The sequence below is a fragment of the Carcharhinus amblyrhynchos genome, chromosome 24 (assembly GCF_965287045.1).
Source record: "Carcharhinus amblyrhynchos chromosome 24, sCarAmb.v2.hapA, whole genome shotgun sequence".
Lineage (NCBI taxonomy): Eukaryota > Metazoa > Chordata > Chondrichthyes > Carcharhiniformes > Carcharhinidae > Carcharhinus > Carcharhinus amblyrhynchos.
This window is the reverse complement of record NC_137347.1, coordinates 20799428-20827244: the sequence shown is the minus strand read 5'-3', so window position 1 is coordinate 20827244 and position 27817 is coordinate 20799428. Positions and strand designations below refer to the sequence as shown.

At 41.8% G+C, this 27817-nt stretch overlaps 1 protein-coding gene across 2 annotated transcripts; it reads left to right on the top strand.

Moving 5' to 3' along the window:
- Positions 1-463: 463 nt before the first annotated feature.
- On the top strand, positions 464-27817 carry tekt2 (tektin 2 (testicular)). 2 transcript variants are annotated; one of them, XM_080211419.1, is made up of 11 exons: positions 464-921; positions 6310-6484; positions 10466-10591; positions 11822-12027; positions 15045-15188; positions 16528-16642; positions 17884-17991; positions 20127-20270; positions 23334-23413; positions 25585-25627; positions 27497-27696. In XM_080211419.1, the coding sequence occupies exons 2-11, from the start codon at positions 6329-6331 to the stop codon at positions 27575-27577; spliced, it is 1203 nt and encodes a 400-aa protein (XP_080067545.1). In that variant the 5' UTR covers positions 464-921; positions 6310-6328; the 3' UTR covers positions 27578-27696. The 2 variants fall into 2 exon arrangements, with proteins under 2 accessions (XP_080067545.1, XP_080067544.1); XM_080211418.1 differs by lacking the exon at positions 25585-25627 and having other exon boundaries at positions 27497-27817.

Genomic DNA, 27817 nt, shown 5'->3' with positions numbered 1-27817 from the left:
TTACAATGTTCTTTTAATGTGGCTTCTAACAGGCGGGGATTGCATTCTTGAACATCAGAAAGGGGAACTTTGCCTCACCTGTTGAGTGTTTCCTGCACTTTCTTTAATCCTAATACTTGATGAGGCGTAGACTGTTTTATTCGCTTCGCACATGGGGTTCTACAATGTCAGTTTAGTTTAGATTGTGCTGAGTTTAAAACTTCCGGCTGAATTCTGGTCACTTCATTGTTTTTTTACACTCAGTCTGGATTGGAGCTAATGAGCTCCTGCGGCTGTGAGCTAATTTTTCAAAGATTACTTTCTCCCCATAAGGAAACGCGGAGTTTGAATTATTGATTTCTGGTCTCCGCTTTATTGTTGCTTTTTCAGTTGTCATGGTTGTGTTTATCGAAGTGTCGCTTTTCTGATTGGTGCGAAGGCTCCGGTCTCCAAGCAACGGCGCTCGTGTTGGAAAGGAGCGGCTGGAAGGGCCGGCGGAGAATCGAGATCCAGATCCCTGATCCAGAGATCCCTAATCCAGATCCCCTGAACAGCCCCCTATTACAGACATCCTCATCCATATCCCCCTGATCCATGTCCCCCTGATCCAGATACCCTTTATTCAGAAATCCCTGATCCAGATCCCCCGATCCCCTGAACAGTTCCGTGTTCCTGACATCTATATCCAGATCCTCCGATCCAGAGATCTCTGATCCAGATCCCCCTAATTCAGAAATCTCTCCCCCTGGTCCAGATCCCCCTTATCCAAATAGCCCTGGCCAGATCTTTTGTCCAAGATCTCCTGAACAACAGCCGTCTTATCCAGACATTCTGATCCATATCCCTGAATCAACAGCCTTCTGTTCCAGAGATCCCTTATCCAGAAAACCTGATCCAGAGTCCCTCTTAACAACAGCCCCCTCCCGAAGCCGGATAGTATTGGTAAGCATCTGGGTCACAACTGTATTCGAGTGGGTTGCTGGGGCATTTTCGTAACGTGTGACTAAGTAAAGGAAACGTTTATTTTCATTATATTGGGTTGAACTTTTAGATAATATTACTACCTTCAACTATTGCAAGGAGATTTAATGGTAAAACTTTGAGAAACATTCATCTTTTCAAGTGGCAAGGCAGCTAAGCTTAATTAGTCGCTGGAGTGCCCTGAATGACCCGGTCCCAACCCAGGTAACAATTGAGGTCACTAGAGTAAGAAAGGGGAAAAATTAACAAATGTTTCTAGTCTTGGTTGTTTCTAATGGCTTATACTTGTACAGGAAACTATACTTTTTGATTTGGTTTATTATTGTCACGTACTGGAATACAGTGAAAGTATTGTTTCTTGCACGCTATACAGACAAAATATACTGTTCGTAGAGTGCATAGGGGAGAAGAGTGCAGAATATAGTGTTGGTCATAGCTAGGCGTAGAGAAAGATCATCTTAATATATGGTAAGTCCATTGAAAAGCCTGATGGCAGCAGGGAAGAAGCTCTTCTTGAATCAATTGGTATGTGTTTTTCAGACTTTTGTATCTTTTTGTACTTGGAAGGACATTTGGTGAAAACCAAACCAGGCTCCATAATGCAAGCTTCTCGCAGCTAGCTTGCATATTAATATTCAAATCCAAGATCATAAATGGAGAACATCATATCTGGCAAATGCACTGGAGAGCTCTTTGTTTCATTAGTACTCAAAACTGTTGATGAATGGGTAGAGATAAGTCTGATTGAAACTTGTAAGACAATTATTTTTGACTACTTTTTAAGCTTAGAACCAGCAAAGGATGAAAAGGTTAAGAAGGAGGGAAAATAGAATGACAGAAATATAAAAATCTCATGCAAGAGCTTTTACAAATACAAAAAAGGAAAGTAACTAAAATATACATTGGTCTCTTAGAAGCAGAGAGACAGGTGGTATTATCATGGGAAATGAGGAAATACCTGAGACATTGAAAAACATTTTCTATCTTTGTAGTGGAAGACACAGATTGCATACCAGAAATAGAGGGTAACCTAGGGCTAATAAAAGTAAAGAGTTTAAATAATTAGTACCAGCAGAGAAAAGTAATAGGGAAACTTAAGGGTCTAAAACTAAATAAAATCTGTAGGACCTGATGACATTCTTCATAGGGTTCTAAAAGTGGTAGCTGTAATGATAATGGAGGCACTGCTTATGATTTTCCAAACTTCCCTAGATTCCCACAGGATTAGAAGAAATTAGCAAGTGTATCACCTCTATTCAAGAAAGAAGAGATAAAACAGGGAACTAACTACAGACTAGCTAGCCTGTCATCAATCATCATGAAAATGCTGAAATTCATTATGAAGGAAGTCTTAACAATGTGCTTAGAAAATCATAATATGACCAGACAAAATCAACGTGGTAGTACAAAAGTGAAATTATGTTTATTAGAGTTTTTTGAGACTGTAACTGATTTAGGTGGATAAAAGGGGTCACTATGTGTAATTTACTTTGATAATGAAAAAGCTGGAAATAAGGTCACAAAAGGTTAATATGCAATGACTCATGGAGTTGAGAATATTAGCTGGATGAAGGATTAGTTAATGGATAGAAAGTGGAGGGTAGGAATAAACAGGACATTTTCAAGTTGGCAAGTTGTAACCAGTGGCGTGTCACTAGGATCAATGCTAGGACCTCAGCTATTTGCAATCTATGTTAATAAAACCAAGAGTAATGCATCTAACTTTGCAGGTAATACAAAATGAGGTGAGATTCTAAACTGTGTGGAAGACAGAAAGAGGTTCCAAAGAGACATAGATTGATTCTGAGATTAACTTCTAACCTCATAATCATGCCATCACTAAGATCACCTATTTCCACCACTAGAACATCACCACATCTCAGGCCATCTACTGCTGATTCCTTTATTCCTGTCTCCTGGTTGATTTCCCACCCTCTACAAATCTGAAGTAATCCAGATCTCTGCTACCTGTGTCTTAATTCATAACGTCCCTATCACTTAATACCCCTATTCACTGACCTGCATTAGCTCTTGGTCAAGTAACTTCTTGATTTTGATTTGATTTTATTTGATTTATTATTGTCACATGTATTAACATATAGTGAAAAGTACTGTTTCTTGCGTGCTATACAGACAAAACATACCATTCATAGAGAAGGCAACAAGAGAGTGGAGAATGTAGTGTTACAGTCATAGCCAGGGTGTAGAGAAAGATCAACTTAATGCAAAGTAGGTCCTTTCAAAAGTCTGACAGCATCAGGGGAGAAGTTGTTCTTGAGTCAGTTGGTATGTGACTTCAGGCTTTTATATATTTTTTTCCCAAAGGAAGAAGGTGGAAGGGAGAATATCCAGGGTGCATGGAGTTCTTAATTATGCTGGCTGATTTGCTGAGGCAGCAGGAATTGTAGACAGAGTCAATTGATGGGAGGCTGGTTTGCGTGATGGATTAGGCTATGTTTATGACCTTTTGTAGTTCCTTGTGGTCTTGGACAGAGCAGGAGCCTTACCAAGCTGTGATACAACCAGAAAGAATACTTTCTATATGCATCTGTAAAAGTTGGTGAGAGTCGTAGCTGACATACCAAATTTCCTTATTCTTCTGAGAAAGCAGAGGCGTTGGTGGGCTTTCTTGACTATAGTGTCAGCATGGGGGGACCAGAACAGATTGATTGGCAATCTGGACACCTAAAAACTTGAAGTTCTCAACCCTTTCTACTTCATCTTCATTGATGTAGACAGAGGCATGTTCTCCTTTATACTTCCCAAAGTTGATGACAATCTCCTTCGTTTTGTTGACATTGAGGGAGAAATTATTGTTGCTGCACCAATTCACCAGATTCTCTATCTCATTCCTGTACTCTGTCTTGTCATTGTTTGTGATCCGACCTACTGATGGTGGTGTCGTCAGCAAACTTGAAAATCGAATTGGAGGGGAATTTGGCCACACAGTCATAGGTGTAAAAGGAGTATAGTAGGGGACTGAGAACATAGTCTTGTGGGGCACCAGTGTTGAGGATTATCATAGAGAAAGTGTTGTTGCCTATCCTTATTGATTGTGGTCTGTGAGTTAGAAAGTTCAGGATCCAGTCTCAGAGGGAGATGCTGAGGCCCAGGCCATGGAGTTTGGTGATGAGTTTCATGGGAATAATAGTGTTGAAGGCTGAACTGTAGTCAATAAATAGGAGTCTGACATAGGCATTTTTAAAATTCCCACCCCTGTTTCTGATCTCTACATGGCCTTGCCCTCTGTAACCTTTTCCAGTCGCAGAACCCAGCAAGATATCTACGCTTCTTTAATTCTAGCCTGTTGTGCATCCCTGATTTTAATCACTGCACCACTGGTTGCTATGACATCAGTTGCCTGGGTCCCAAGCTCTGGAATATCTTCCCTACATCTTTCCGGCTGATCACTCACCTTCTTCCTTTAAGACACTCTTTTAAAACCTGTCTCTTCAACCAAGCTTTTGGTCATCTGACTAAATATCTCCTTATGTGGTTTGGTGACATAATTTGTTTTCTAACATTCCTGTGCCTTGGGACATTTAAAGGCACTTTATTAGTATTAATTTTTGTTAAGTAAGTGAGCAACTAGATGGCAGATGGGGTATAATGTGGAGAAGTGTGAGGCTATTCATTTTGACCATAAGAATAGAAAAGCTGGATGATTTTTAAAGGCATGAACCTTCTAAATGTTGATGATCAGATGGACATCGATGTGCTTGTACCAGGGACTCAAAGTTAGCATGCAGTCAGGAAGATGTTAGCTTTTATTTCAGGCGACTCGAGTACAAGAATAACAAAGTCTTGCCATGATCCATAGGACACTGGTGAGACTGTATCTAGAAAACTGTATACAGTCTTGGCCTCCATATTTAAGAAAAGATGTACCTACATTGGAAGCAGTGCAGTGAAGATTTTCAGTAGATTGGTTCCTGGATTGAGAAGGTTGTCCTGTGATGAGAGACTGAGTAATTTGGACTTATAATCTTTGGAATTTCAAAGAATGGGCGGTCATCTCAATGAAACAAACAAGATTTTTAAAAGACTTGATTGGATAGACACTAAGTTCTTTTTTTTCCCTGGCTGGGGAATCTGGAGCATGGAGGAGAATCACAGGAAAAGGGGTCAATCAATTAGGACTGAGATGGGAGAAGTTTCTTCACTCAGTTATGAATCTTTGGAATCATCTACCCTAGAAGGTTATGCATGCTCCATCATTTAGTGCATTTAAGGCCGATATGGACAAAAATTTTGATTTCTTAGGAAGTTAAGTGATATGGGGACTGGCAAGAAAGTGGTGGAATTACTGCAGAAGATTATCCATGATCAAATTAAATGGCAGAGCAGACTTGAGGAGTCATATGGTTTACTTCTGCTCCTATTTCTGATGTCCTTTAAAAAATTGGTCAAGGGCAAAACTTGAAAAAGGTTTGAAAGAAAAAAGGATTTCAAGTTTGTGGTTTTTAAAAAAATCGAGCATGAAGGAGGAAGAATAAACTATCCCTCCACACCTTTACAACTTCCTTCAGTTGCCTAGGCCCCAAGGTCTGAAATGTCCTTCCTATACTTCTGTACCACACATTTTCCATCAAGACACTTCTTAAAAGCTGATCCAAGATTTTGGTCATCTGACCTAATGGCTGGAATTTTACCATCCAGCTCACCACAGGAATCGGAACAGGCATGGGGCGGAGTGTGGAGAAGTCCGTTAACTTTGAACAGGATTTTATGATTTCAGATGAGCATGACCATAAAATCCTGTCAGTATCTGCTATGTGACTTTGTCATACTTCGGTTTGTCATGATACTGTAAAGCACCAGGTGACATTTCATTACATTGAAAGTGCTATATAAATATGGTGCTATATAAATATAAGTTGTTCCTCAACACTACAAAGTATTTCAAATAGCCTGTCCCTCTGCTTCTCTGATTCTAATCTACAGAAAGTTTGCTTCCCTCTCCAGTCCACTGAATCAGTGTGGAGTCTTCATCCATCACAGCCCTCTACTTTGCCATTGTCTTCTTAAACCTTTGCCTTGCCACTCTTCTCTCCTCTTTCAAAGACCTCCCCAGAACATCATGTGTATCAATGATCACCAAACTATGACTATGACTCAGTCTTAAGTTTATGTATTAACTATTCAAATTTGCGTTCATTACCCAAACTTCAAATTGGATTAATGCTTTGTTACCTAGAGTATTCACTCTGCATGTCCAGTTTCTTTACTATTAGAATGTCATTTGTTCTTATTCAAAGCATCATAATAAACATACAATGTCAACAAGTGAGGAGAAAGTGCTCAGCCCCAGTCAAAACTTTTAATAATTCTGAAGGTTTTTTTTTCCAGTTGATTTCACGGTATCAAAATGGCAACACTAAGTTTAAAGGCAGCCCAGAGGTATTCTGTTCCAGACTGGTTCTCTAACAATAATCAGATTTCAACCAATTCAGAAAGGCAGCGTTACATGTCCCATCAGATCCGCCAGGAAGGCAGAGCCCTCCGGAATGAAACCAACAACCAGGTAGGAGTCAAAACCAGATTTGAACATACTGTTAGTGAATGAGTTCATGCACAATTACATTTTTAAAAATTTCTTGATGGACTGTGGGTGGCTCAATGGAATGAATGTACAGGTGTTTGATTTAAGGCAGTATAATTTACAATTACAAAAACACAGATTCTGAATAATGTGGAATTTTGAGGAAGAGGCACGATTTTGAAGATAAATTCTGAGTAAGACACAAATCATTTATAAAGTTTCAACAACAAAAAGCTGGGAAGGTAATAGGCCAAATTTTGTGCGAGAAATAAATGAACTATCAATGCCCGCAGTCATTAAAGAGTAAATTGGAAAGCAACATTTGGCACAGTTAAAGGCAGAAATCCGAACACTGCTCTGAGTTTTCCAGTTTCCTGAAAGCTTTGCTACACGAGTATCTGGTTAAATGACTCTGTATGGAAACATAGACTGGTGTGAAATTGTGGTGTTTTGTATGATGGACATCCAATAAACATACCACAAAAGATCAAGTCTTGTGCTTACAGTTAAAACTGAATTTTTAATAGTGTGATGCATCATAACTACAGCAGGCACTGAAAATGATTATTTAGAATTGTGGAACCTCATTCCTTCAGATTTCAATCATTGCTGGAGATTTTTAAGAATATACTTTGTTATCTCTCTCCGTCTGTCAAACCATCATTCTTTGCCTCTCTTTAATTTGCATCTATACATGGTTCCACCTTACTTGTCCCAGTAAGGATATTTCAATATGAAGAGTTAAGGAAACACATCATTACTGGCCCTATTCACACAGGTTCTGGATCCTCTTTGGAGAGTTCTCAAATAAGCACATGTTCTAACGTAAAAGCTCAAAGAGACTGGCCGGGATTTTACATCCTTGCTTGGCAAGGCTCATAAAATCACCCCGAGGCCAATGGAGAATTCCGTTCTGTGAGCCTCGCCCACTCCAATTCCTGGGTGGGCGTGCCGGTAAAATTCTGGCCAGATCTAGAGTAAGTGCAATGAGCAGCTTCCATCATTTGTTTGCCGCTACTCAAAAGACCTGGGCCAAGATGTGTTCTTATGCGTGCCACTGTGAGCTGATCACGTCATTGAGACATGTATTTTACAGCTTCACTGGAAACTTAAAGATTACCAGATTGCATTAACAACATCTATGGTACTCACTGGTGTAGATCTCAGTCTTCATCTGTATGTTGATGTTCTGGAAAGACAACAAACACACAATACTCCCACTGTAGCTGTGCAGTAGTATGGACAGAGCTACAACCAGTGACATCTCAAGACCTATATATAAAATCAATAAGAACTATAGTTTTTTCCTTGAATTTTATTGTTACTTTTTGCTTTCCATTTCTCTCTCATCATATCTCAATACATTGATTACTCAATATAAATGATGCAAACCTTCAGCTGGGTGATCCAAAGTGATGTTTCCCCCATTACATGTTCACAAGGAGTACAGATGAGAGAAGTTATTTAGCCCACTTTCCTCATCCTTCTATGGGAATCATATTTATCATTTAATTAGACCTTTGGAGAAACAGCAGAAGAGTGAGACTAATTGAACCGTACTTCCAAAAAAGCCAGCACATAATGGTTGGCTGAGTGACTGCTGGAGGAGAAAGTGGGTTCCCGGACACGTGTCCTTTGTTTGAATAGAGGGGAGTATGGTAGGATGAGAGAAGAATTGGCGAATGTGGACTGGGGGAGCGCGTTGGAAGGTAGGTCTGCTGAGGAGCAGTGGAGGATCTTTAAGGAGATCTTTCTTGGTGCTCAGCAGAAATTTATTCCGATGGTTAAAAAGGACAGTAGGAAGAGAGGTAATAAGCCGTGGATAACGAAGGAGGTGAAGGAAAGTGTTAAATTAAAAGCGGAGGAATTTAGAGTAGCTAAGAGCAGTGGGCGAGAAGAGGATTGGGAAAGGTTTAAATGTCAACAAAGATTGACAAAAAAGTTGATAAAGGAGGGTAGAAGAAGCTATGAAGCTGGGCTAGCGCTTAATATAAAAAAGGATAGCAAGAGTTTTTATAAATATATAAAAAGGAAGAGGCTGGCTAGGGTGAACGTTGGTCCCTTAGCGGATGAGAAAGGGGACCTAGTGGTAGGGGATGGGGATATGGCTAAGGTCTTGAATAACTTTTTTGTTTCTGTCTTCACGGAGGAGGACGTGAATAATTTGCCGGGTGTTAGCGATGGAAAGGTGGTAGGACTGGAGGGTCTTAATGACATTACTGTTACTAGAGAGGTGGTGCGCGACAGACTGGAGGGGGCTGATTGTGGACAAGTCCCCAGGACCGGATGGAATGCATCCGCGGGTTCTGAAAGAAATGGCGGAGGTGATAGTGGATGCCTTGGTGGTTATTTTCCAGACGTCGCTGGATTCCGGGGAAGTGCCGGAGGATTGGAAAACGGCTAATGTTACGCCGTTGTTTAAGAAGGGTGCCAGGCAAAAGGCGGGGAATTACAGGCCGGTTAGTTTAACGTCTGTGGTAGGTAAAATGTTAGAATCCGTCATTAAGGAGGAAATTGCGAGGCATCTTGAAGGGAATTGCTTGATAGGGCAGACGCAACACGGTTTCATTAAAGGGAAGTCGTGTCTGACAAATTTACTGGAGTTCTATGAGGATGTGTCTAGGGCGGTGGATAGAGGAGAGCCGGTGGATGTGGTCTTTCTGGATTTTCAGAAGGCGTTTGATAAGGTACCTCACAAGAGGTTACTGCAGAAGGTCAGAGGACATGGAGTTGGGGGTAGGGTGTTAGCGTGGATAGAGGATTGGTTGTCAAATAGGAGGCAGAGAGTGGGGGTCAATGGGTGCTATTCGGATTGGCGGTTGGTGACTAGTGGGGTGCCCCAGGGGTCGGTGCTGGGGCCTCAGCTATTTACCATTTATATAGATGATCTGGAGGAGGGAACCGAGTGTAGGGTGTCGAAATTTGCTGATGACACCAAGATTGGGGGAAAGGCAAATTGTGCGGAGGGTGTGGAGAGTCTGCAGAAGGATCTAGATAGGCTGGGCGAATGGGCCAGGAAATGGCAAATGGAATTTAATGTTGGCAAGTGTGAGGTGGTCCACTTTGGTAGGAAGAATGGTAGGAAGGACTATTACTTACGGGGCAAAAAACTGCAGCAGGCGACGGTGCAGAGGGACCTCGGGGTCCTTGTGCATGAGTCGCAAAAACCCAGCCTGCAGGTGCAGCAGGTGGTCAGGAAGGCGAATGGGATGCTGGCCTTCATAGCGAGGGGGATTGAATATAAAAGTAGGGAGGTCTTGCTGCAGCTGTATAGGGCATTGGTGAGGCCGCAGCTGGAGTACTGTGTGCAGTTTTGGGCGCCGCACCTGCGCAAGGATATTTTGGCCTTGGAGGGAGTGCAGAGGAGGTTTACTAGGCTGATACCGGAGTTGAGGGGGTTGAGCTATGAGGAGAGGCTGAATAAACTAGGCTTGTACTCGTTAGAGTTTAGAAGAATGAGGGGAGATCTCATTGAGACGTATAAGATGATGAATGGGATGGATAGGATAGAGGTGGAAAGACTCTTCCCGCTCAAAAAAGACAGTAGGACTAGGGGGCACAGCCTCAAGATAAAGGGGGGGCGGTTCAGAACGGAGTTGAGGAGGAACTTCTTCACTCAAAGGGTGGTGAATCTCTGGAATTCTCTGCCCGTTGAAGTGGTGGAGGCTGCCTCGCTAAATATTTTTAAGAAGCGGGTTGATGGGTTTTTGATAAGAGAGGGGATTAAGGGTTATGGGGAGAGGGCGGGAAAGTGGAACTGAGCCACGACAGATCAGCCATGATCTTATTGAATGGCGGGGCAGGCTCGAAGGGCCAGATGGCCTACTCCTGCTCCTATTTCTTATGTTCTTATGTTCTTAAAGTTATAAAACGCAGCAATGTAATTGCAAAATTCCATGCCAGGATTTTTGCTTTACTCAGGTGTATCTGTTGCAACTGTGAATATTTTCATTTTTGTGACAGACTAAATGGGATCAAGAAGACAACAGCACCAGACTCGCCGAACGTATGGATGAGGTAGAACGATGGAAAGAAGTTTTAGAGAATACTCTTGCCGACCTTAACGCTGAGATAGATGCTTTAAGTAAAGTAAGTTTATTTTAAAAGTTCCACAGTAATGTGGGAAACAATATCAAGTCTTCACTCCTGGGTGTTATGGTAATGCAGTACATGGGGGCTTCATGTACTATGCTGTTGAGAGGCAGAGCTTTGGTTAAAATTACAATATTTGAGTGTAGCAGTAGAATTTGAACATTGAGCAGAGGGAAAGTATGTACATTTATAAAATGAAACAAAGATGTTTTAAAACACCAGATATTTTGAGAATAAAAATAATTGATAGGAATCTAATTCCAAATATAACACTGAAAGGAATATGTTCAACCTCCTGACATCATATGGGTAGTGCAATGTTTGGCATAGCCTGAAACGTATCAACCATGAAGATCCCAAATTTGATCTCTGCTCTGTCTTAATGGAAAGGAAATCCTTCCGCACCAACAAGTAGTCCTTTGGGCCTCCTCAGCCCTAGCATCCCCAGGATTTTGCAGACCCTCCAGCACCAGCTTGCCTTGGTTAATCACTGGAAGAATTGGGTAAGTGGCCTCTCACTGCAATTCCAAAGAATCCCCTCCATCCATCAACCATTGATGACCAACTCCATGGCTTACTGTCAGCAACTAAATTCATATGATCACTTCTCAATGAACTAGTCAATCTGACTGACTGCCATGGGGAACTCTGCAGAGTTTTATTTGAATGAGACCCTGCCTTATAGATCAGTAGGATTTTGTCCTCTACTTCCAGATTTATCACCCATTCCTACCTCTCTGTTAGTACTGAGGCGCTAGTCTCTGTCCTCCATTTCATTGTACCACAAAGAAGTCAATTGCAAAGCTGGATTTACCACAGCGTCAGCTGAGATTGAACAAAGATCATGTTGTATTGGAGATCTTCCTGGCTGCATGACACAGGAATACATTTATTGTTTCATATATTCATAGAGCAAATAAACATTCCAAGCTCTTTCAACCTGATCCCGATAACAAATTCATCATTTTAAAAAAAAATATATAGTGCAAACAAATCTTAGTCTCTCAGTCTCCAATTCTGACCTGGCTGAAAAAGAGGGCGGATCATCTTTTCCATTCCCTCTGCCAATACAACCCAGAATGACCTTCCTTCCTTTCATCCTCATTTTGTGCTCTGAATAGAGGAGTTTCTATTTGGAATTTTCTATAGAGGGAAGGATGTTCTTGGTGTACTATTGAACAGATTCAGGTCTACGTATTGATTTCTGCTTGCTTTGACCTTTTCCAGAGTAAGGAGGAAGCAGAACGTGCTTTAGAAGCCAAGAATCTAAATCTGGACGTTGCCATTGAGAATCTGACTTTACGGGAAGGTCGACAGGACATTGATCTTGTGACAGACCAAGTGCATGAACAGCTTCTTAAGGAAGTTGAAGTGATCGATGGCTCAAAGAAAGCTCTTCAACAAAAAATCAGTGAAGCATTTGAACAACTCTGGTATGTCCTCCAGTTGTGGACTATATACTGAATATTTCTGATTATTAGTCACTTGTCTTCCAATATTTATACCTATTATTTCAGGTACCATAACAAATTATCCAAATTCAGCATCTAAACTCTGCAAATGCCAATCCTTATACAAATGGTAGGACCGTTAAGAGTACAGAAACACAAAGGGACCTAGGTGTGCAAGTTCACAAGTCCTTGAAGGTGACAGCACAGGTGGAGAAGGCATATGGTATGCTTGCCTTTATAGGAAGGGGTATAGAGTATAAAAGCTAGCGTCTAATGTTGCAGTTGTATAGAACGTTGGTTAGACCACATTTAGAGTACTGCGTCCAGTTCTGGTCGCCGCACTACTGGAAGGACGTGGAGGCCTTGGAGAGAGTGCAGAGAAGGTTTATCAGCATGCTGCCTGGTATGGAGGGTCTTAGCTATGAGGAGAGATTGGGCAAATTGGGGTTGTTCTCCCTGGAAAAACGGAGAATGAGGGGAAACCTAGTAGAGGTGTATAAGATTATGAAGGGTGTAGATAGAGTGAACAGTGGGAAGCTTTTTCACAGGTTGGATGCAAAAATCACGAGGGGTCACGGGCTCAAGGCGAGAGGGGTGAGATATAACTCAGATGTTAGAGGGATGTTTTTCACACCGAGGGTTGTGGGGACCTGGAATGCACTGCTGAGTAGGGTGGTGGAGGCAGACACGCTAGGGTTGTTTAAGACTTACCTAGATAGGCACATGAGCAGACTGGAGATGGAGGGATACAAAAGAATGTTCTAGTTGAAGATCAAGAGCCTCAGGACGTTCCTGGGAATTAATAGATTCCTACTGGCCGTCCAATGAATTTTAAGGCTCACCTGTCTCTTAAGTTGGAGCTATTGGGGATCTTCCATTAATGTCTGTATAGTCTGCTGTATATTTATTGATGTCTCCTTTTTACATCCACAGGCAATTTGGTACGCCTTGTTGGCCAACAAGGGGCATACACGCGGTGGGTCGTGCGAGGGCTGCTCTTGGATGTTGCTTCGAGAGTTGCCTAGTGCTTCACATCCGTTAGTGTACGCTTAAACTGGACCAATTGACAGGCAACACAACAGCTCAGTGACTACTACTGTTTGCTGTGCAGTCACAGGGACCTGGGTCGGATCTCCAGCTTGGGTCAATGTCTGTGGGAGTTTGCACATTCTCCCTGTGCTTGCGTGGGTTTTCTTCTGGTGCTCCGGTTTCCTCCCACACCTCAAAAATGTGTTTTTAGGCTGATTGGTGTCAATAAATTGTCCCTAAATTGAACTTCCCTTAATCTGGCGCACATAGAATTCCCTAAGTTTGCACCCCTTCATTGTGGAGTCCACTAGATGTGGACAAAAGCTGTAGATAGAAGGACTTTAATAAGGCACTCACTGAGTGTTAAAATGGGCGGCGTGGGCTTGTAGGGCTGAAGGGCCGGTTTCCTGTGCTGTGCTGTTCTTTGTTCTTAGCAACTAATGAGATTAATTTTTTGTTTTCCCCATTTTATTCTCCCTTTAACCCTCTTGCAGTATTGTACATGAGTGAGTACATGAATCTAGCATTTTGGATTATGTCTTTGTCACTTCTTGGCTCAAATGCTCCAATGTTTTGTTCACTCTTCCTAATCCTGCACGATAGTCAACTCGTCCAAAGCTTTGCTGCCTGCATCTTGTCCACTCTCAGTCTCATTGCCCATTGCCCCTGCTCTCAACAAATACCATTTGTTCCCATTCCCTGAGTGCATTGAATCGAAATGCAAGGATAAGCTCCATTACCTCACCCAGCTGCAATTGTATCTGCATCTCTATGTGCCCCCCTAATCCTTTCCCATCTTCCTTCCATCCATTCCAATATGCGTGGCCAAACAGTCAGCTTCATGGATCTGAGACTCTTGAACTCGCTCCCAAAATCTTTCTGTTTTCTAACTCAACTACAAAGCCTCCTTTCAAGCCTTCCTCTCTGAGCAGGCTTTAAGTTGTCTCAGTCAATTCTTCTGTAAGTGCATCTCTAACATAGCTTGATAAACTTACCATATTAAAAGCATTACATAAATACACTTGTGTCTGTCGGCGGTTACCACACAACCAAATCCATGATGTCAGCCTTACATCGGGTAGTCCTTAGGATGTAAATAACTGCAACTGCGGGATATTTTAGCTTCCTCCAAACAGCTGTTTGAATCATACTCCCTGAAACTGTCTAATATTAAATTCTTTTAAATTCTCCATACTCGAGAGTTCCCTTTTAGTTGAAGTCCTCTTCTTGCCCTCTCTCCAGTGCAGTGGAGGGAGTTTATTAAATTATCTCTGAGAAGATCTACACTCCTTTCCCTACCCACTTAAATAAAAATCTAAAATATATTTCTCCATTTGATATCTTGTGTTGCTGTCACACCACTACATAGTTTCCTCCTTCAACTGGAGGAGCTGGACATTACTCATTCTAGTTTGTATTTGGCTTAGAAACAAGTACATCTCTTGTATTGATGTTCCTAGTGACATTCTCCTCCTGATGAAACACCATTTGTTGCCTAACCAATTCCCAACACAACAATGAGTCTGTCAGTCAAATCGCAAAAGATTTGAACTCACTGCCCTGTACCAATAGATTTCACTGGTTCTGTGATTACTGAGATAAAACCTCTTGTCACATGCTGTTCTTTAATGTTAGAATAACGGCAATGCTCATTGAGGTATGAAGTGGTATGGTTTGAGACTAATACAAACAATGTTGTTAAAAGCACATACTGCGGATGCTGGAATCTGAAACAAAAACAGAAAATGCTGGAAAATAGCAGGCCTGATAGCATCTGCGGGACAGAAATAGAGCCAACATTTCAAGTCTCGATGACCCTTTGTCAGAGCAATGTTGTAATGCCTCCTGATAGAATGTCACATTGTGCTACATTACATTGATACAGAAACAGTGTTTTAGCAGCAGATTGCCAGATATATGTTGTACATTATACATGTATACTTACAGTATGTACTGTTCTTCCTTTGAAGTTTGTTGATGGAAGCTCGTCAGCAGCTGGTCTTTGATATCAGCAATAAAAAGGAAGCTTTGGATATTGATGGAGTCGCCTTATCACTCAACAATAATTCCCCAAATATATCCTTCAAACCGAACCCATTACGTATCCCTCCAGGGTAAGAAATGCTTTTGTATTTTCCAATTCTGTTCCTTCTGGACTTTACATCTCTGTATATTTCCACCCTCTGTTCCACCTTCCATCCCCTTTACATCAAGGTGCTAACCCACATTGGGGTACAGTTCCAGGGGTGTCATCAACCAGGAAGCACATTGCCCAAGTGGCTACTCTTTCTGTGAGCTGAGATATAGACAGTCAACAGATCACCAGCCAGAGTGTCATTGCTGAGACTGACTTTGTCTTCACTGGAGATCAATGCACACACGTACATTAGTAATTGAATATTGTTCATAAGCAGGAACTCTGCTTTAGGTTACTTCTTCTCTACCTTGAAGGCTTAAAGGCTATTTATAACATCCAAAATGTATTTGGCTGAGCGCAAACTGGGGCATTGAAGTTGAGATGACCAATTGGTTCAATAAGCCATTGTGACTAAAGATTTATGAACTGACATTGAGTTTGTGATTTTTCTGTTGGCTTGAAGTAAATATTTTCATGAAGTTGTTTCTTTGCCAGTGACTCAACATTTGTCTCCTATCTGTTGACATGATGAGCAATAATTTCATGAGCAACCCCATAATATGTTCCCTAAGTAAACATTTTCACATGTGTAAGTCTTAATAGAATGAGTCTCAACAGGCAACATCATGAACATCACACTCAATCTGATTTGTCCTTACTCAACATTCACATTGTAAATTTACCATCATGTGTCACCAAATATTCAATCTGAAGTGAGCAACCAGAACCTGGGGCTAATTGCTGAGTTGGCTGAATAACTTAGCATAGACCTGTCACTGATACTGGTATCTTTCTGTTCGGTGTGACCCCAGTATAAAAATTGTGTGCAATCATGTGCAATGCTGCACATGGTTAGCACTGCTGTCTCACAGCACCAGGGACCTGGGTTCGATTCTGGCCTTAAGTGACTGTCTGCATGGAAATTGCACGTTCGCCCTGTGTCTGGATGGATTTCCTCTGGGTGCTCTGGTTTCTTTCCATAGTTCAAGGATGTGCAAGTTAGCTGGATTGGCCGTGCTAAATTGCCCCAAAGTACGTAGGTTAGAGGGATTAGTAGGGTAAATAGATTGGGTTACAGGATTAGGGCCTGTGTAGGGTGCTCTGTTGGAGAGTTGGAGCAGACCCAATGGACCAAATGGCAGCCTACTGCACTGTAGGGATTCTATGATTCTATTTTATCACTTGTGGGGAATCCAGAGTGAGAAGTTTCACATGATCTCTGAAAGGAGCAAACGAGAATAAGTTAAAATTTTGGCGGTGGGGGCACAGATGAGCATGGTTTTCAATTATATTTTTTGTTGCCCTGTTACGGGTAGCTCCACCACTAAACAGCAATGGGATATGTTCAGCCGGTACAACAAGGATCGTGCAGATGCAGAGATGAAAGCTTCAACCAGTCTTCGGGAAGCAATTTCAGCCACCATTAAATATGTAAGTTTTAACGAGAACTTTATACCTTCACCCTTTAGAACCTGACATTACAATAGCAGAAACAAATGAAGTAGTCTAACCATTAATGGTTGAACAATATTTAAAAATGAAAGGAAAGAAGTTTACTTTATGGCTTATGACTGTTCCAGTTTCAAATAAGTCTCATTCATGCATAGATTAAAACCCCTTTTAAATAAGTAGTTAGCAAATCCAGGCATACTTGCTATAAATTGTGTTAACTGTCTTGAAGCTTTCAGAGAGATGAGTTCTCAAGAACATGCCTCTGACTTTAGCAAACCTCCAACAGTGACCCTAAACTGCAAAAGTTTTTTTCCTCTCTGCATGTTAACCACATTATCACATGAGCCTGCCAAGGAATCTTGAGTAAACAAAAGTCCACTAGCTCCATCAAAGCAACAAATTCCTAGCTGAAATGAGTATTTAACTTTCTTTTACAATCCTCGAGTAAAATGATTTTTCAGTCACACTGTCTGTAGAAAGAAGCTGATATTTTAAACATTCTGCAGAAACATAAAATATATATGTATCTATAGCAACTGCCTACTATCATCACAGACTTTCCCTTCTCCCATTTAAAAGCCTTTATTTTGTGACAAAATAAACTCCAGCTTGAAGACCAGTAATCCTGCATAGCTGGCATTGTGTTAAGTTTGTGTCGTGAAACTTCATGGTTTAAGCTGTTGATACAGTTTGTGTCATGTTGAGAAGTGAAACACACTAAACTGGGCTTTCTCAGAGTGGGAAAATTGATTAGTGAATTGCTCAAGGGTGGTTTTTCACACTCTGCTGCTGATGTTGCAAGAGAAGCATTTTGATCAGTGAATTTTGGGCCACCTTGGTACTGGGGAACGGAACAGGAGGAAAAAAAACTAGAAAATTGATGGGAAATAACCAAAAAATTTCACAAAGGTCACGTTAATGGAGGGAATATGTGCCATGGAGAGGTAAGAAGTTGGCACATATCCACAAACTTTCATTCATTTATTAATTTCAGTCATGCCATTGTGGGAACACACCTCAGCACAATGAGAGAGGGAAAATAAAGGGTCAATTATGTCACGAAGGGCAACAGATTTACAGAACAGCACAAAATTGAACTGTAAATGTCAGGGTGGGGGGTGTGGGGAGGTCTTGCAGAAAGGGGAAAGGATTAGTAGGTGGCAAACATCTTTTGAAATTAAGCTTATCTATAAATTGTCTCTTGATTTTTGTCTTTGCAGACTGATAATGAAATTGAGGCACAACGGGTTGCTACAGACTTTGCCTTCAGGAAGAGAATTCATGAGTTTGAACAGGCGCTTAATGAATTGAAGTGGCAGGAGAAAAATGTAACAGATTTCATTCTGTTTAGATATACAGTTTCCATATTTATTTGTATTTCAACTTTTTTAAAAGAAATATACATTTCTAACCAATTAAAGGACATTTTTGTAACCAATGATGCTTACTAGATCAAAGTTAATTCTAACAGGCTGTACTAGGACTTGAAATCAGTATTTAGGAGAACACAGTATACTAATGCATAGACACGTACTTCAAGCTTTCAGATAAATAAGGTGGAAAAGTAATATGATATGTTACATCTAACTTTAGTGTGTTGTACTTCTTCATCAAATCATAACACATATAGCAGCGATTGAAACCATTTAACCTGTTATACCTATGCCAGTAATAGCAGTTTAACTGGAAGAACATGCTGTAATCCCATTTCCTTGTATTTTCATTATATTCTTTTGCATTCCTTTGTAAAATATTTATCCAGTATTCCTCTCTCTTCTCTACATCCTTTTGAATTCAAAACTGATTATGTTACTCTGGATTTTGCAGTAGGAATAAATGATTTAGACTGCTAGCACTCACTGTTATTCAATAAGTACGTCGGACAGTGACTTTGTGTGCTAGATGCATAATTAAATATAGAAATCGTAAAACATCTGTCGGATTTGACCTGCTCCTCCAGAAGTTTTATTGTAACAGTATCATGTCAAGAGACTCGGCATTGAAATACTTGAGGAATGTATCATGATGTTGAAGTACTTGCCCATTAACCATGTCAGAAAAGACTAGGACTTTGCCATTCAAGTGCAAGCCCATTTTTAATGGCATGGTAAGTCTCAATTGAACCAAACAGTCTCTCTGGCACTGAAAATTTACTTTCATAACTATTGAGTTTCATCCTATATTTATTTCCTTCTTTGTATTTTGATTTCTGTACATGATTTTTTTTTACTGTGAATTGAATATTCCATCCTACATTTTCTGGTTTAGGCTCTGTGTCTCTGTAAGGATTCTTCTGGCTGGTTGAAGAGGCACTGTGTTACTTGCCTTGTTCACCTAGTAGGGGGCACTGCACAGGGACTCCCAAAGATCACAAATTGCCTTGCAAAAGCCCATTCAAAATTTGAATAGCTGTAAGCATGATGCATGGTGTCATCCATTCACTGCTGACTGCAAAATCCAAGCCAGTGTTTACTACTCCAAATTATATTTTCCCAATATCTCAAGACTAGAGAATTCACTGTCTACCTCTTCAGGCATTTGAAATGCTAACGTGGCAAACCTGACGCATCTCATCTTTTGAACTGTTCTTCACCATGATGATGTTCTACACTAGACTTTTTATTCTGACTTTACAATTCGAAGAAAAAGTATGCGTGTGGTCTACAAAATGCCAGTTTAAAAAATGAAGGTGTTGATTTCATGAAGCCACTTGAATTGAACTGATTGATTATTGTCACATGGGTTTCAGCGAAAAATATTGTTTCTTGTGAGCTATACAGCAAAAAAGCACCATTCATAGAGTACGAAGGAGAAAAGGAAAGGATAGGGTGCAGAATATAGTGTTGCAGTTACCGATAGGATGAGGAGAAAGATCAGCTTAATATGGGACAGTGGTTAACACTGCTGCCTCACAGCACCAGAGACCCTGGTTCAATTCTGGACTCAGGTCACTATCTGTCTCGAGTTTGCCCCCGCGTCTGCGTGGGTTTCCTCCAGGTGCTCCAGTTTCCTCCCACAGTCCAAAGATGTGTGGGTTAGATTTATTGGCTGTGCTAAATTGACCCGAGTGACAGGGGAATTAGCAGAGTAAACATGGGGTTACAGGAATAGGGCCTGGGTCAGATTGTGGTCAGTACAGACTCAATGGGCCAAAGGTCTCTCTGTAATTCTGTACTGTAGAGATTCTATGATGTGATAGGACCATTCAAAAGTCTGTTCTTGAGTTGGTTGGTACGTGTTTTCAGACTTTAGTATCTTTTTCCCAATGGAGGAAAGTGGAAGAGAGCACGTACAGTATGCGGGGGAGGGGGCTGTCCTTGATTATGCTGGTTGCTTTCCCAAAGCAGAGGAAAATGTATGTAGATGGAGTCAATGGATGGGAGGCTGGTTTGTGTGATGGACTGGGCTACATTCACTTTTTCTGTTATTATGGTAAAATTTTGTTCTCTGTCCTTGTTCTTAGATATTGGAGGAGATCACAGATCTTGAAGAGGATATTCGACGTCTTGAAGCAGATCTTCGAGCTAAGGCTGCCCCTTTAAAAGTGGCTCATACAAGGCTTGAGACTCGTACCTACAGACCTAATGTTGATCTCACCAGAGATGAAGTAAGAATAAAGGCTTATTACATTTTATGATATTCCCAGGTCACCAAGGAAGTTTAATCAAGAACGTGCAAGACTTGATAATTAACAAGGCATGCTATTTTGAGCATATTGTTAAGATAATGACAGGGAACTTTGTACTGCATCTGCACAATCTTAATGCCTTCACTATATGCAAAGTGTGAAAAACACGTGGAAGTAATTGAGTCCCATTTGGAAGATGAGCTGTTCTTGTCCTATAATTTCCTGGTATATCTGCACACTAGCCTCTTTTCAATAGGCTTTGTTATGTCTTGACCAAGTACTAAGTGGTGAACTTTGTAAAACAAAAAGCAGTAACTGGATTCTTCGTGCAGCCCTGTTGGTTTGATTTTTCAACACCAGTTTTCTCTCTCCTGAAAAAGTACTAACTTATGATTTCAACAGAGTCCACAGTTCCTTTTCTTTATGTATGAATATCAGCAGACTGTTTTGATTATGGAAGCATGACAACCAAACCACTCCGCATTCCCCAAATACTGACGCAAAGGGCAGAATCTTCTGTCCCACCAGAACTGAAGGAGGTGGGAAGAGGGCCCAAAATTGAAGTGGGTTGGTGTTGGGACTGACACACAGCGTCTCCCCACCTCCACTGGAAATAGGTCCTGGACAGGAAGGTCCATGATTGACCTTCCTGCCCTGCTTCCAGCTGAATCCCTTAAGTGGCCAATTAATAACCACCAAAGGGCCTATTTCCATCTCTTTTGCAATTTTCATAGCTCCAGGCAGGCTTGCCAACATTCAGTCTGTATCATTAGTTAAACTGTCTAGGATGTATGCCAGCTGGAGCAGAGGGGGCCCCTTGATCTCCACTACTGTGTGCACGATCAAGGGCAATGGCAACCCCCTGCCCTTTTACTGACCATGACGTGGAGATGCCGGTGTTGGACTGGGGTAAACACAGTAAAAAAAATCTCACAACACCAGGTTAAAATCCAACAGTTTTATTTGGTAGCAAAAACCACTAGCTTTCAGAGTGCTTGCTGCTCCTTTGTCAGGTGAGTGGGAGTTGTGTTCACAAACAGGGCATATAAAGACACACATTCAATTTACAAAATAATGGTTGGAACGCGAGTCTTTACAGGTAACCAAGTCTTGATTATTCCCACTTCCACTCACCTGACGAAGGAGCAGCGAGCGCTCCAAAAGCTAGTGGCTTTTGCTACCAAATAAACCTTTGGACTTTAACCTGGTGTTGTGAGACTTCTTACTGCTTTTACTGACCCCCATAGAACCTCTCTCCTCACAACTCCATCCCATGAGACCCTCCCTAACAGCACTTACTTTTTACCTGGGTCACTCTGTGATCCTAGGACTGCAGGTGTTGTTGTTCTGTCAGCAACTATGGCCACTTCCGCTCGCTCAGCACTTTTAAAAGATTGAACCTGGGGCTTTGTGAGCCATTTGATTAGATAATATGCTGCTACCCAATACATTAGGACTTTTCAGCAAACTTTTCCACCTTTAGATGATCAGCAACAGGTGGCTCTCTAACATTCACAAAATATCTAGCAGTATTTCTGGCATGTGTTCCCAACCCAGTGTTTGGTACGTCTAACCTGCCCATCTCCTGAGCCAAATGCTGTTGCACTAATACCCCAGTCTGAGTGTTTTTCTCCACCACAAATTCTTGAGGCAAACACTTTAGGCTATTTTTAGAAATGGCTTTTCTTCCTATTGCCACACCATTGCAACCAGAGTCCCCAAAAGATCAATGTTCAGTTCCCTTTTTACCTGACGTATATGTCATCCTTCGTGACATCACGAGTAGAATGGCGAGATCATCTTCCACATATACAATGATGAAACCCCTGTACACTAGCCCCCACACTCCACCCCACCTTCCTTCAACATCCCAAAAGCTCAGCTTAAAATTCTCACCCTCATGTTTAATTTCCTTTAAAGCCTCACACCTTCCCCTCCGATTGCTTGCAGCTCAACAACCCCTGGCAACTCCTCATGCCTTTCCATTTCCCTTTGCCTCACCATTCCCTCCATTTCTTCACCTCTCCATATCCCTCTCCTCTTTTAATAACCTCCTTAAAATTCACCTTTTTGGCTAAGCTTTTGGTCACCCGTCTTAATATTTCCTTCCTTAATTCCATACATTTTTTTACATCTCTGTAAAGCACCCTTTTAACATAGGAGAAGGAGTATGTGATTCAGCCCCTAGAGTATTTTCCATCATTTAAGTCATGGCTGATCCGTGCTTCAGCTCAATTATTCCCCTTTCCTCTAACTTTACTGATACCCTCCTACTAAAAATCTATTGAACTCGGTCCTGAAATTTTCAATTAATTCATAATCACAAGGAGAAAGTTTCAGATTTTTAGGACAGAAGAAAATGTTTGTAGATTTCACTTCTGGATGATCTAATTCCTATTTTAAAGATCATTCCCCTACAAATGGAAATAGTTTCTCAATATCTATCCTATCTCATCCCTTAAGCATTTTAAATGGCAATTAGATCACTCATCAACCTTCTCAATTTCAGGCAGCAATAAGCCAGTTTTACGCACTCAGCCCTCATAATTTAACTCTTTAATTCTCCATGGCTCTCCCAGGCTAATACAGCTTTCTAGTATTTGGTGCCCAAAATTGAACAAGGTGCTCCGGATAGTGTCTAATCAAGTCTCTGTAAAACAAAAATGTCACTTTCTCGCTTTTGTATTTTGAACTACCTTAAGATAAAGGATCATCTTTTACACTAAAAGCACTATGTAAATGCAATGATTTTGTTTTAAATGGAAGTAACATGGTGATTCACGAGTTGCACAATTTCTTAATTCACGTTTACAGGAGGACACATTTGATATATTGTGTCTGTTTAGATAATGTTCATATTAGAACAACTGTTGTTAATGCTCCAGAATCCAGGCAGGATGCGAGGGATGGATGTGAGGCATGGATGTGAGGCAAAAATGGGTAATGGAAAATTGAAGGAGATTTATCTTCATGGAATGTTATGCAACTTGATAAAGATGCAAAGATTTCTTCTTAAGTATTGTATGTCATTTCTCCCCCTAGGCACAGTATGGACTGGTAGATGAGGTTCATCAGTTGGAGGGGACCATCGATGCACTCAAACAGAAACTTGCCCAATCTCAGTATGCTTTATGTTCTCTTCTCACAGACTTACTGACTACTTTTTCAAGTATTTGATTTCTGTGTACAAATCAATGTATTAATTTTCTGGTAAATCAAGTTTAGACTGATGCCCAAAAAGTACTAGTCAGGTCCACATTAGCCTCTTTAAAAAGGGAATATTTAGTTGTATCATTATTTTGATGGTTGACTTTGCAAAGGTGTATTAATATAGGCATACCATGCCCTTTCTAATACTGTCAACAGAAGTATGGTGCACTGAATACTTTTTTAATCATCAAATGAAATCATTATATCCCAGTTAATATTTTTTTTTCATTTAATGTCTTGTTACCCCCTTCCTGTTGCTTATATATTCCATCAAAAAGGACTAACAGCCTATCTTCTGCCGAAGTTGTTTTTAAAAAGAAATTGAAACACCTGGGGAGCAATTCTCCCAAAAAAATTTAAGTGCTGAATTGGCGGGAAAATTCCTGTAATTCACGATTGTTTTTTCAGTGATAGTTCAGACTCGAATCTCCCATGCTGTGCACTGCACAGATCACAACTATGAATATCATTAAAAGCTGGGGGGTGGTGCCTATTCACGCCAGAGTCTGACAGTTCTGGAATCTGTGCGTGCGCAGTGGCCCGAACTGTCAGCCTCTTGTTTGCTGGCCAGTCCAGGGCTCTCACAGTGCTGCCCTTCCAGCCCGGACCATGACCTGATCGCAGCCCCCACAAGCATTCCTGGGCCAGCCCTGACCCCTCTTCCCCCATCCTGGAGTGCCCTGATCTCCAGCACCCTCCCCCTCCCCCCCAGCAGTGACAATTCTCCCCACACGCTCACCCTGAGAGGCAGAGCCCTCCCCCCCAATAGGAAGCAGAACACCCTCCCAGTGCACCCCAATAGCTGGCCTTCCTTTAGCCCTGACCAATCATAAGAACATAAGAAATAGGAGCAGGAGTAGGCCATCCAGCCCTTCGAGCCTGCCCTGCCATTCAATAAGATCATGGCTGATCTGTCGTGGCTCAGTTCCACATTCCTGCCCTCTCCCCATAACCCTTAATCCCCTCGCTTATCAAAAACCCATCAACCCGCGTCTTAAAAATATTTAGCGAGGCAGCCTCCACCACCTCAACGGGCAGAGAATTTCAGAGATTCACCACCCTTTGAGTGAAGAAGTTCCTCCTCAACTCCGTTCTAAACCGCCCCCCCCCCTTTATCGTGAGGCTGTGCCCCCTAGTCCTACTGTCCTTTGAGCGGGAAGAGTCTCTCCACCTCTATCCTATCCATCCCATTCATCATCTTATATGTCTCAATGAGATCTCCCCTCATTCTTCTAAACTCTAACGAGTACAAGCCTAGTTTATTCAGCCTCTCCTCATAGCTCAACCCCCTTAACTCCGGTATCAGCCTAGTAAACCTCCTCTGCACTCCCTCCAAGGCCAAAATATCCTTGCGTAAGTGTGGCGACTGGGACCCCCCCCTGCCCCTTGTCACAGCCCCATGCCTGATGGGCAGTGTCAAGATGCCCCTTGGGCAAGGGAATGTTGCCCCTTGGGTAGTGCCAGGGGCACAAGCTGGCACTGCCATGGTGCCCATGCCCACAGGGCACCACACCCCACTGCCCAACCCTCTGGGGGGCCCCAATGGCCTCTCTTTACTCCAATAGGGTCTCCTGCTAGTTCCCAGAATCTAGGGAGCTATTCTAAACCCTGCCAGGGTGAAATTGCACTGGTGGGGTGGGAGATGCTTTTGGGCCCGGAGAATTCAGTCCCGGGCTCGATAATCACATATAAATAACTTTAAAAATAGACTAAAATGACTTACTTGACAGAATCACAGAATTCTAACAGTGCAGAAGGAGGCCATTCAGCCCATTGTGCCTACATTGATTCTCCAAGTGAGCATTTCAATTAATGCCATTCTCCTGTCTTCTCCCACTGTAACCTTGCAGATTGTTTCTTTCCAATTGTTACCCAACCTTCCATCCTCGTAATATAACTGATTAGGAATTAGCCAATTGAAATTATTTTATGATGCTCTACCTGTCCAATAAATGCACCACTGACCCTAAGGTAGCTAACAACTGTAACCAGGCCACTATGCTCAAACACTCTTACTGTTAGAAAATATCTAGTATGTTCATTTATGCCCCTATGAAAGCCTCTTTTTTCATTTTAAAACTAGCACTTTTACTTATCTTGAAGGAAGAGACACAACTGGAAGAATGGTATGTAATAATTGCAATGGATCACTTCTTCCATCAAATATATAAATGTAATGCAATATTAGGTTCTCTGATCTCCCTACAGGCTAGTAATGTTTTTGTTTCTTCTGGAACACTGAAAATTCCAATATTTAATGGAAGTATGAAATTACAAGGTTCACTATTTGAATCAAAATAATTTTACTATGCAAAAATCAAAGAATATAAATACCATCACTACTTTATCTTAAATAACCCTGTAATAATTGTGAGGCTCTATAATTACTTGGCAGTTGAAAGTAATTGAACTATTTAGTTGAAGTAAACCATCTGCAAAATAGGACTGTGTAGACCTCCATACTCTTTAACTGCCGAGGTTCAACTGTCAGAGCTCAACTGCTGATCTCTAACTGCTGCCTTATAACCACTGCAACACAATTTTGGACTTGCTTTCCACCTCTGCAGAACACAAGTTTAGACTTGTGTTAAACCGCCGTTCTGTGCTCTCAGCCCTGTGCTCTACTGCTGCTCCACACTCTCAAGCTCGTGTTCAATCACTATGTAGCATTCTCTTCTGCACTCCCACAATTTCTTTATTAAAAGTACAATGAACACACTACTTATACTCTAAGCCAAACATCTTGACTCAAAATTTCCTTCTACGCCAATTTGATTTACACCCACAAAAAAAACTCTAATTAGATAATTATCAGAAAATTGAACGATTGTGTAGACAAAGTACTGGGTGGACTTGAAACAGGGCAAGTTTCAGATCCATCTTTTGGACGTGTTTCCAGCCCCCCACACATACTCCGCCTGCAAAATTCTGAGCGACCTGTTGCTCACTGCAGAAACCTGTGGGTGGCGCTTAACGCACCCGAAAGCCTGCAGAGGGAAGTAGTGCATATGTGCAAGCTTCTGATGTTGCATATGCACATTAGCAGTAGCAGGGGTCGGACAGAAAAGAGAGAGTTCTAAGGCCCTACTAATGCAGGCAGCAAGAAGCAGCTACCCTCCGCCCCACTGCAATTGCGGAGATACAGTCCCTGCCAACCCTCTCCACTGTCCAGACCGATAGTGGCCCCGCTGCTCTCCTCCCCACCAATTGCTGCAGAATGGCAGTGGTCAGCTCCCCATTAGCCCCTCCCCATTGGACTGTCCCCACTGGCTCCACACCCCCTCACCCTTTGGCACTGTCCAAGTGCCTGGTGGGCATTGCCCAGGTCCCAATCTGACAGTGCCCAAGAGGCACACCCCCTTGCCCTTGGCCTCCCTGGAGCCCTCAATGGCTTCCACTATCACCGGTGAGGCCAAGTCGACTGCTGCCCGTTTATGGGGAGCATGTCTATTCCTCGCTGATGAGAACCTTTCCCGGCGAGGTCATAAAGGGGCGGGGGGGGGGGGGAGCGGGGCGGAAACAAGCCTCGACATTTAAGCGCCGGACTCGTTAAACAGATGTTAAACAGTATTTAAATACATTAACGTTGCCCATTTCTTGTGAAATGGCACTGGTCACAAAAACCGGCGCCAGTCGCGAAAATCGGCACCAATCACGAAAATCAGAACCAATCCCGCGAATCACTTTACGCCCCACTGCGTCATTTGCGAAAGCAGGTGCATCATTTGATGCCTCCCCAACTGTGGCATAACTGAGGTGAGAAGAAAATTGCAGCAAGAACTTTAATTGCCCTGCCCTAAGAGCCTCATCAATGTGTCAGCTGAGAAAGGAAATTATCATGGCGAATTCTGGAATTTAAGATTGTGAGATTATGTTGCAGCTGAGTGTGAAGTGTAGAATTATTGCGATAAATGGTGGAATTTGCTGAGAGCAGAAGATTTAAAAAATGAAGGCAAAGCTTTATAGTTACTTTAATTCTTATTCCTGTGTTTCAGAGATACTTTGACTGCTCTGTACAAACAACTTGCGCGTGTACAAGAGGATATTGGCTTCAAGACCCACTCACTCTGTCTTGATAAACACAGCATGGATATAAGAGCAAAACTAACAACTCCACCTGAGAAATATGTGCCTAAGATGGATAGCTTCACTCGCGTACCCAACCGACAACTATCAGAAATCAAATGTCGACAACTTGAATTATTATAATATGGGATCAAGTATACATTGTAATCTCATGCTGAATCTGTTACTATAATGAATCTATAATATGTGCTGTAATCATACAAGGTAATAAATAAATGTATGACAGGTCA

Bases quoted from the DNA above. Each gene is read 5' to 3' on its own strand.
- tekt2 (XM_080211418.1), top strand. From the start codon at position 6,329: ATGGCAACACTAAGTTTAAAGGCAGCCCAGAGGTATTCTGTTCCAGAC. The intron at 6,485-10,465 runs GTAGGAGTCAAA...TTTTTGTGACAG, and splicing joins GGAATGAAACCAACAACCAG to ACTAAATGGGATCAAGAAGA. The intron at 23,414-27,496 runs GTATGCTTTATG...CCTGTGTTTCAG, and splicing joins CAGAAACTTGCCCAATCTCA to AGATACTTTGACTGCTCTGT.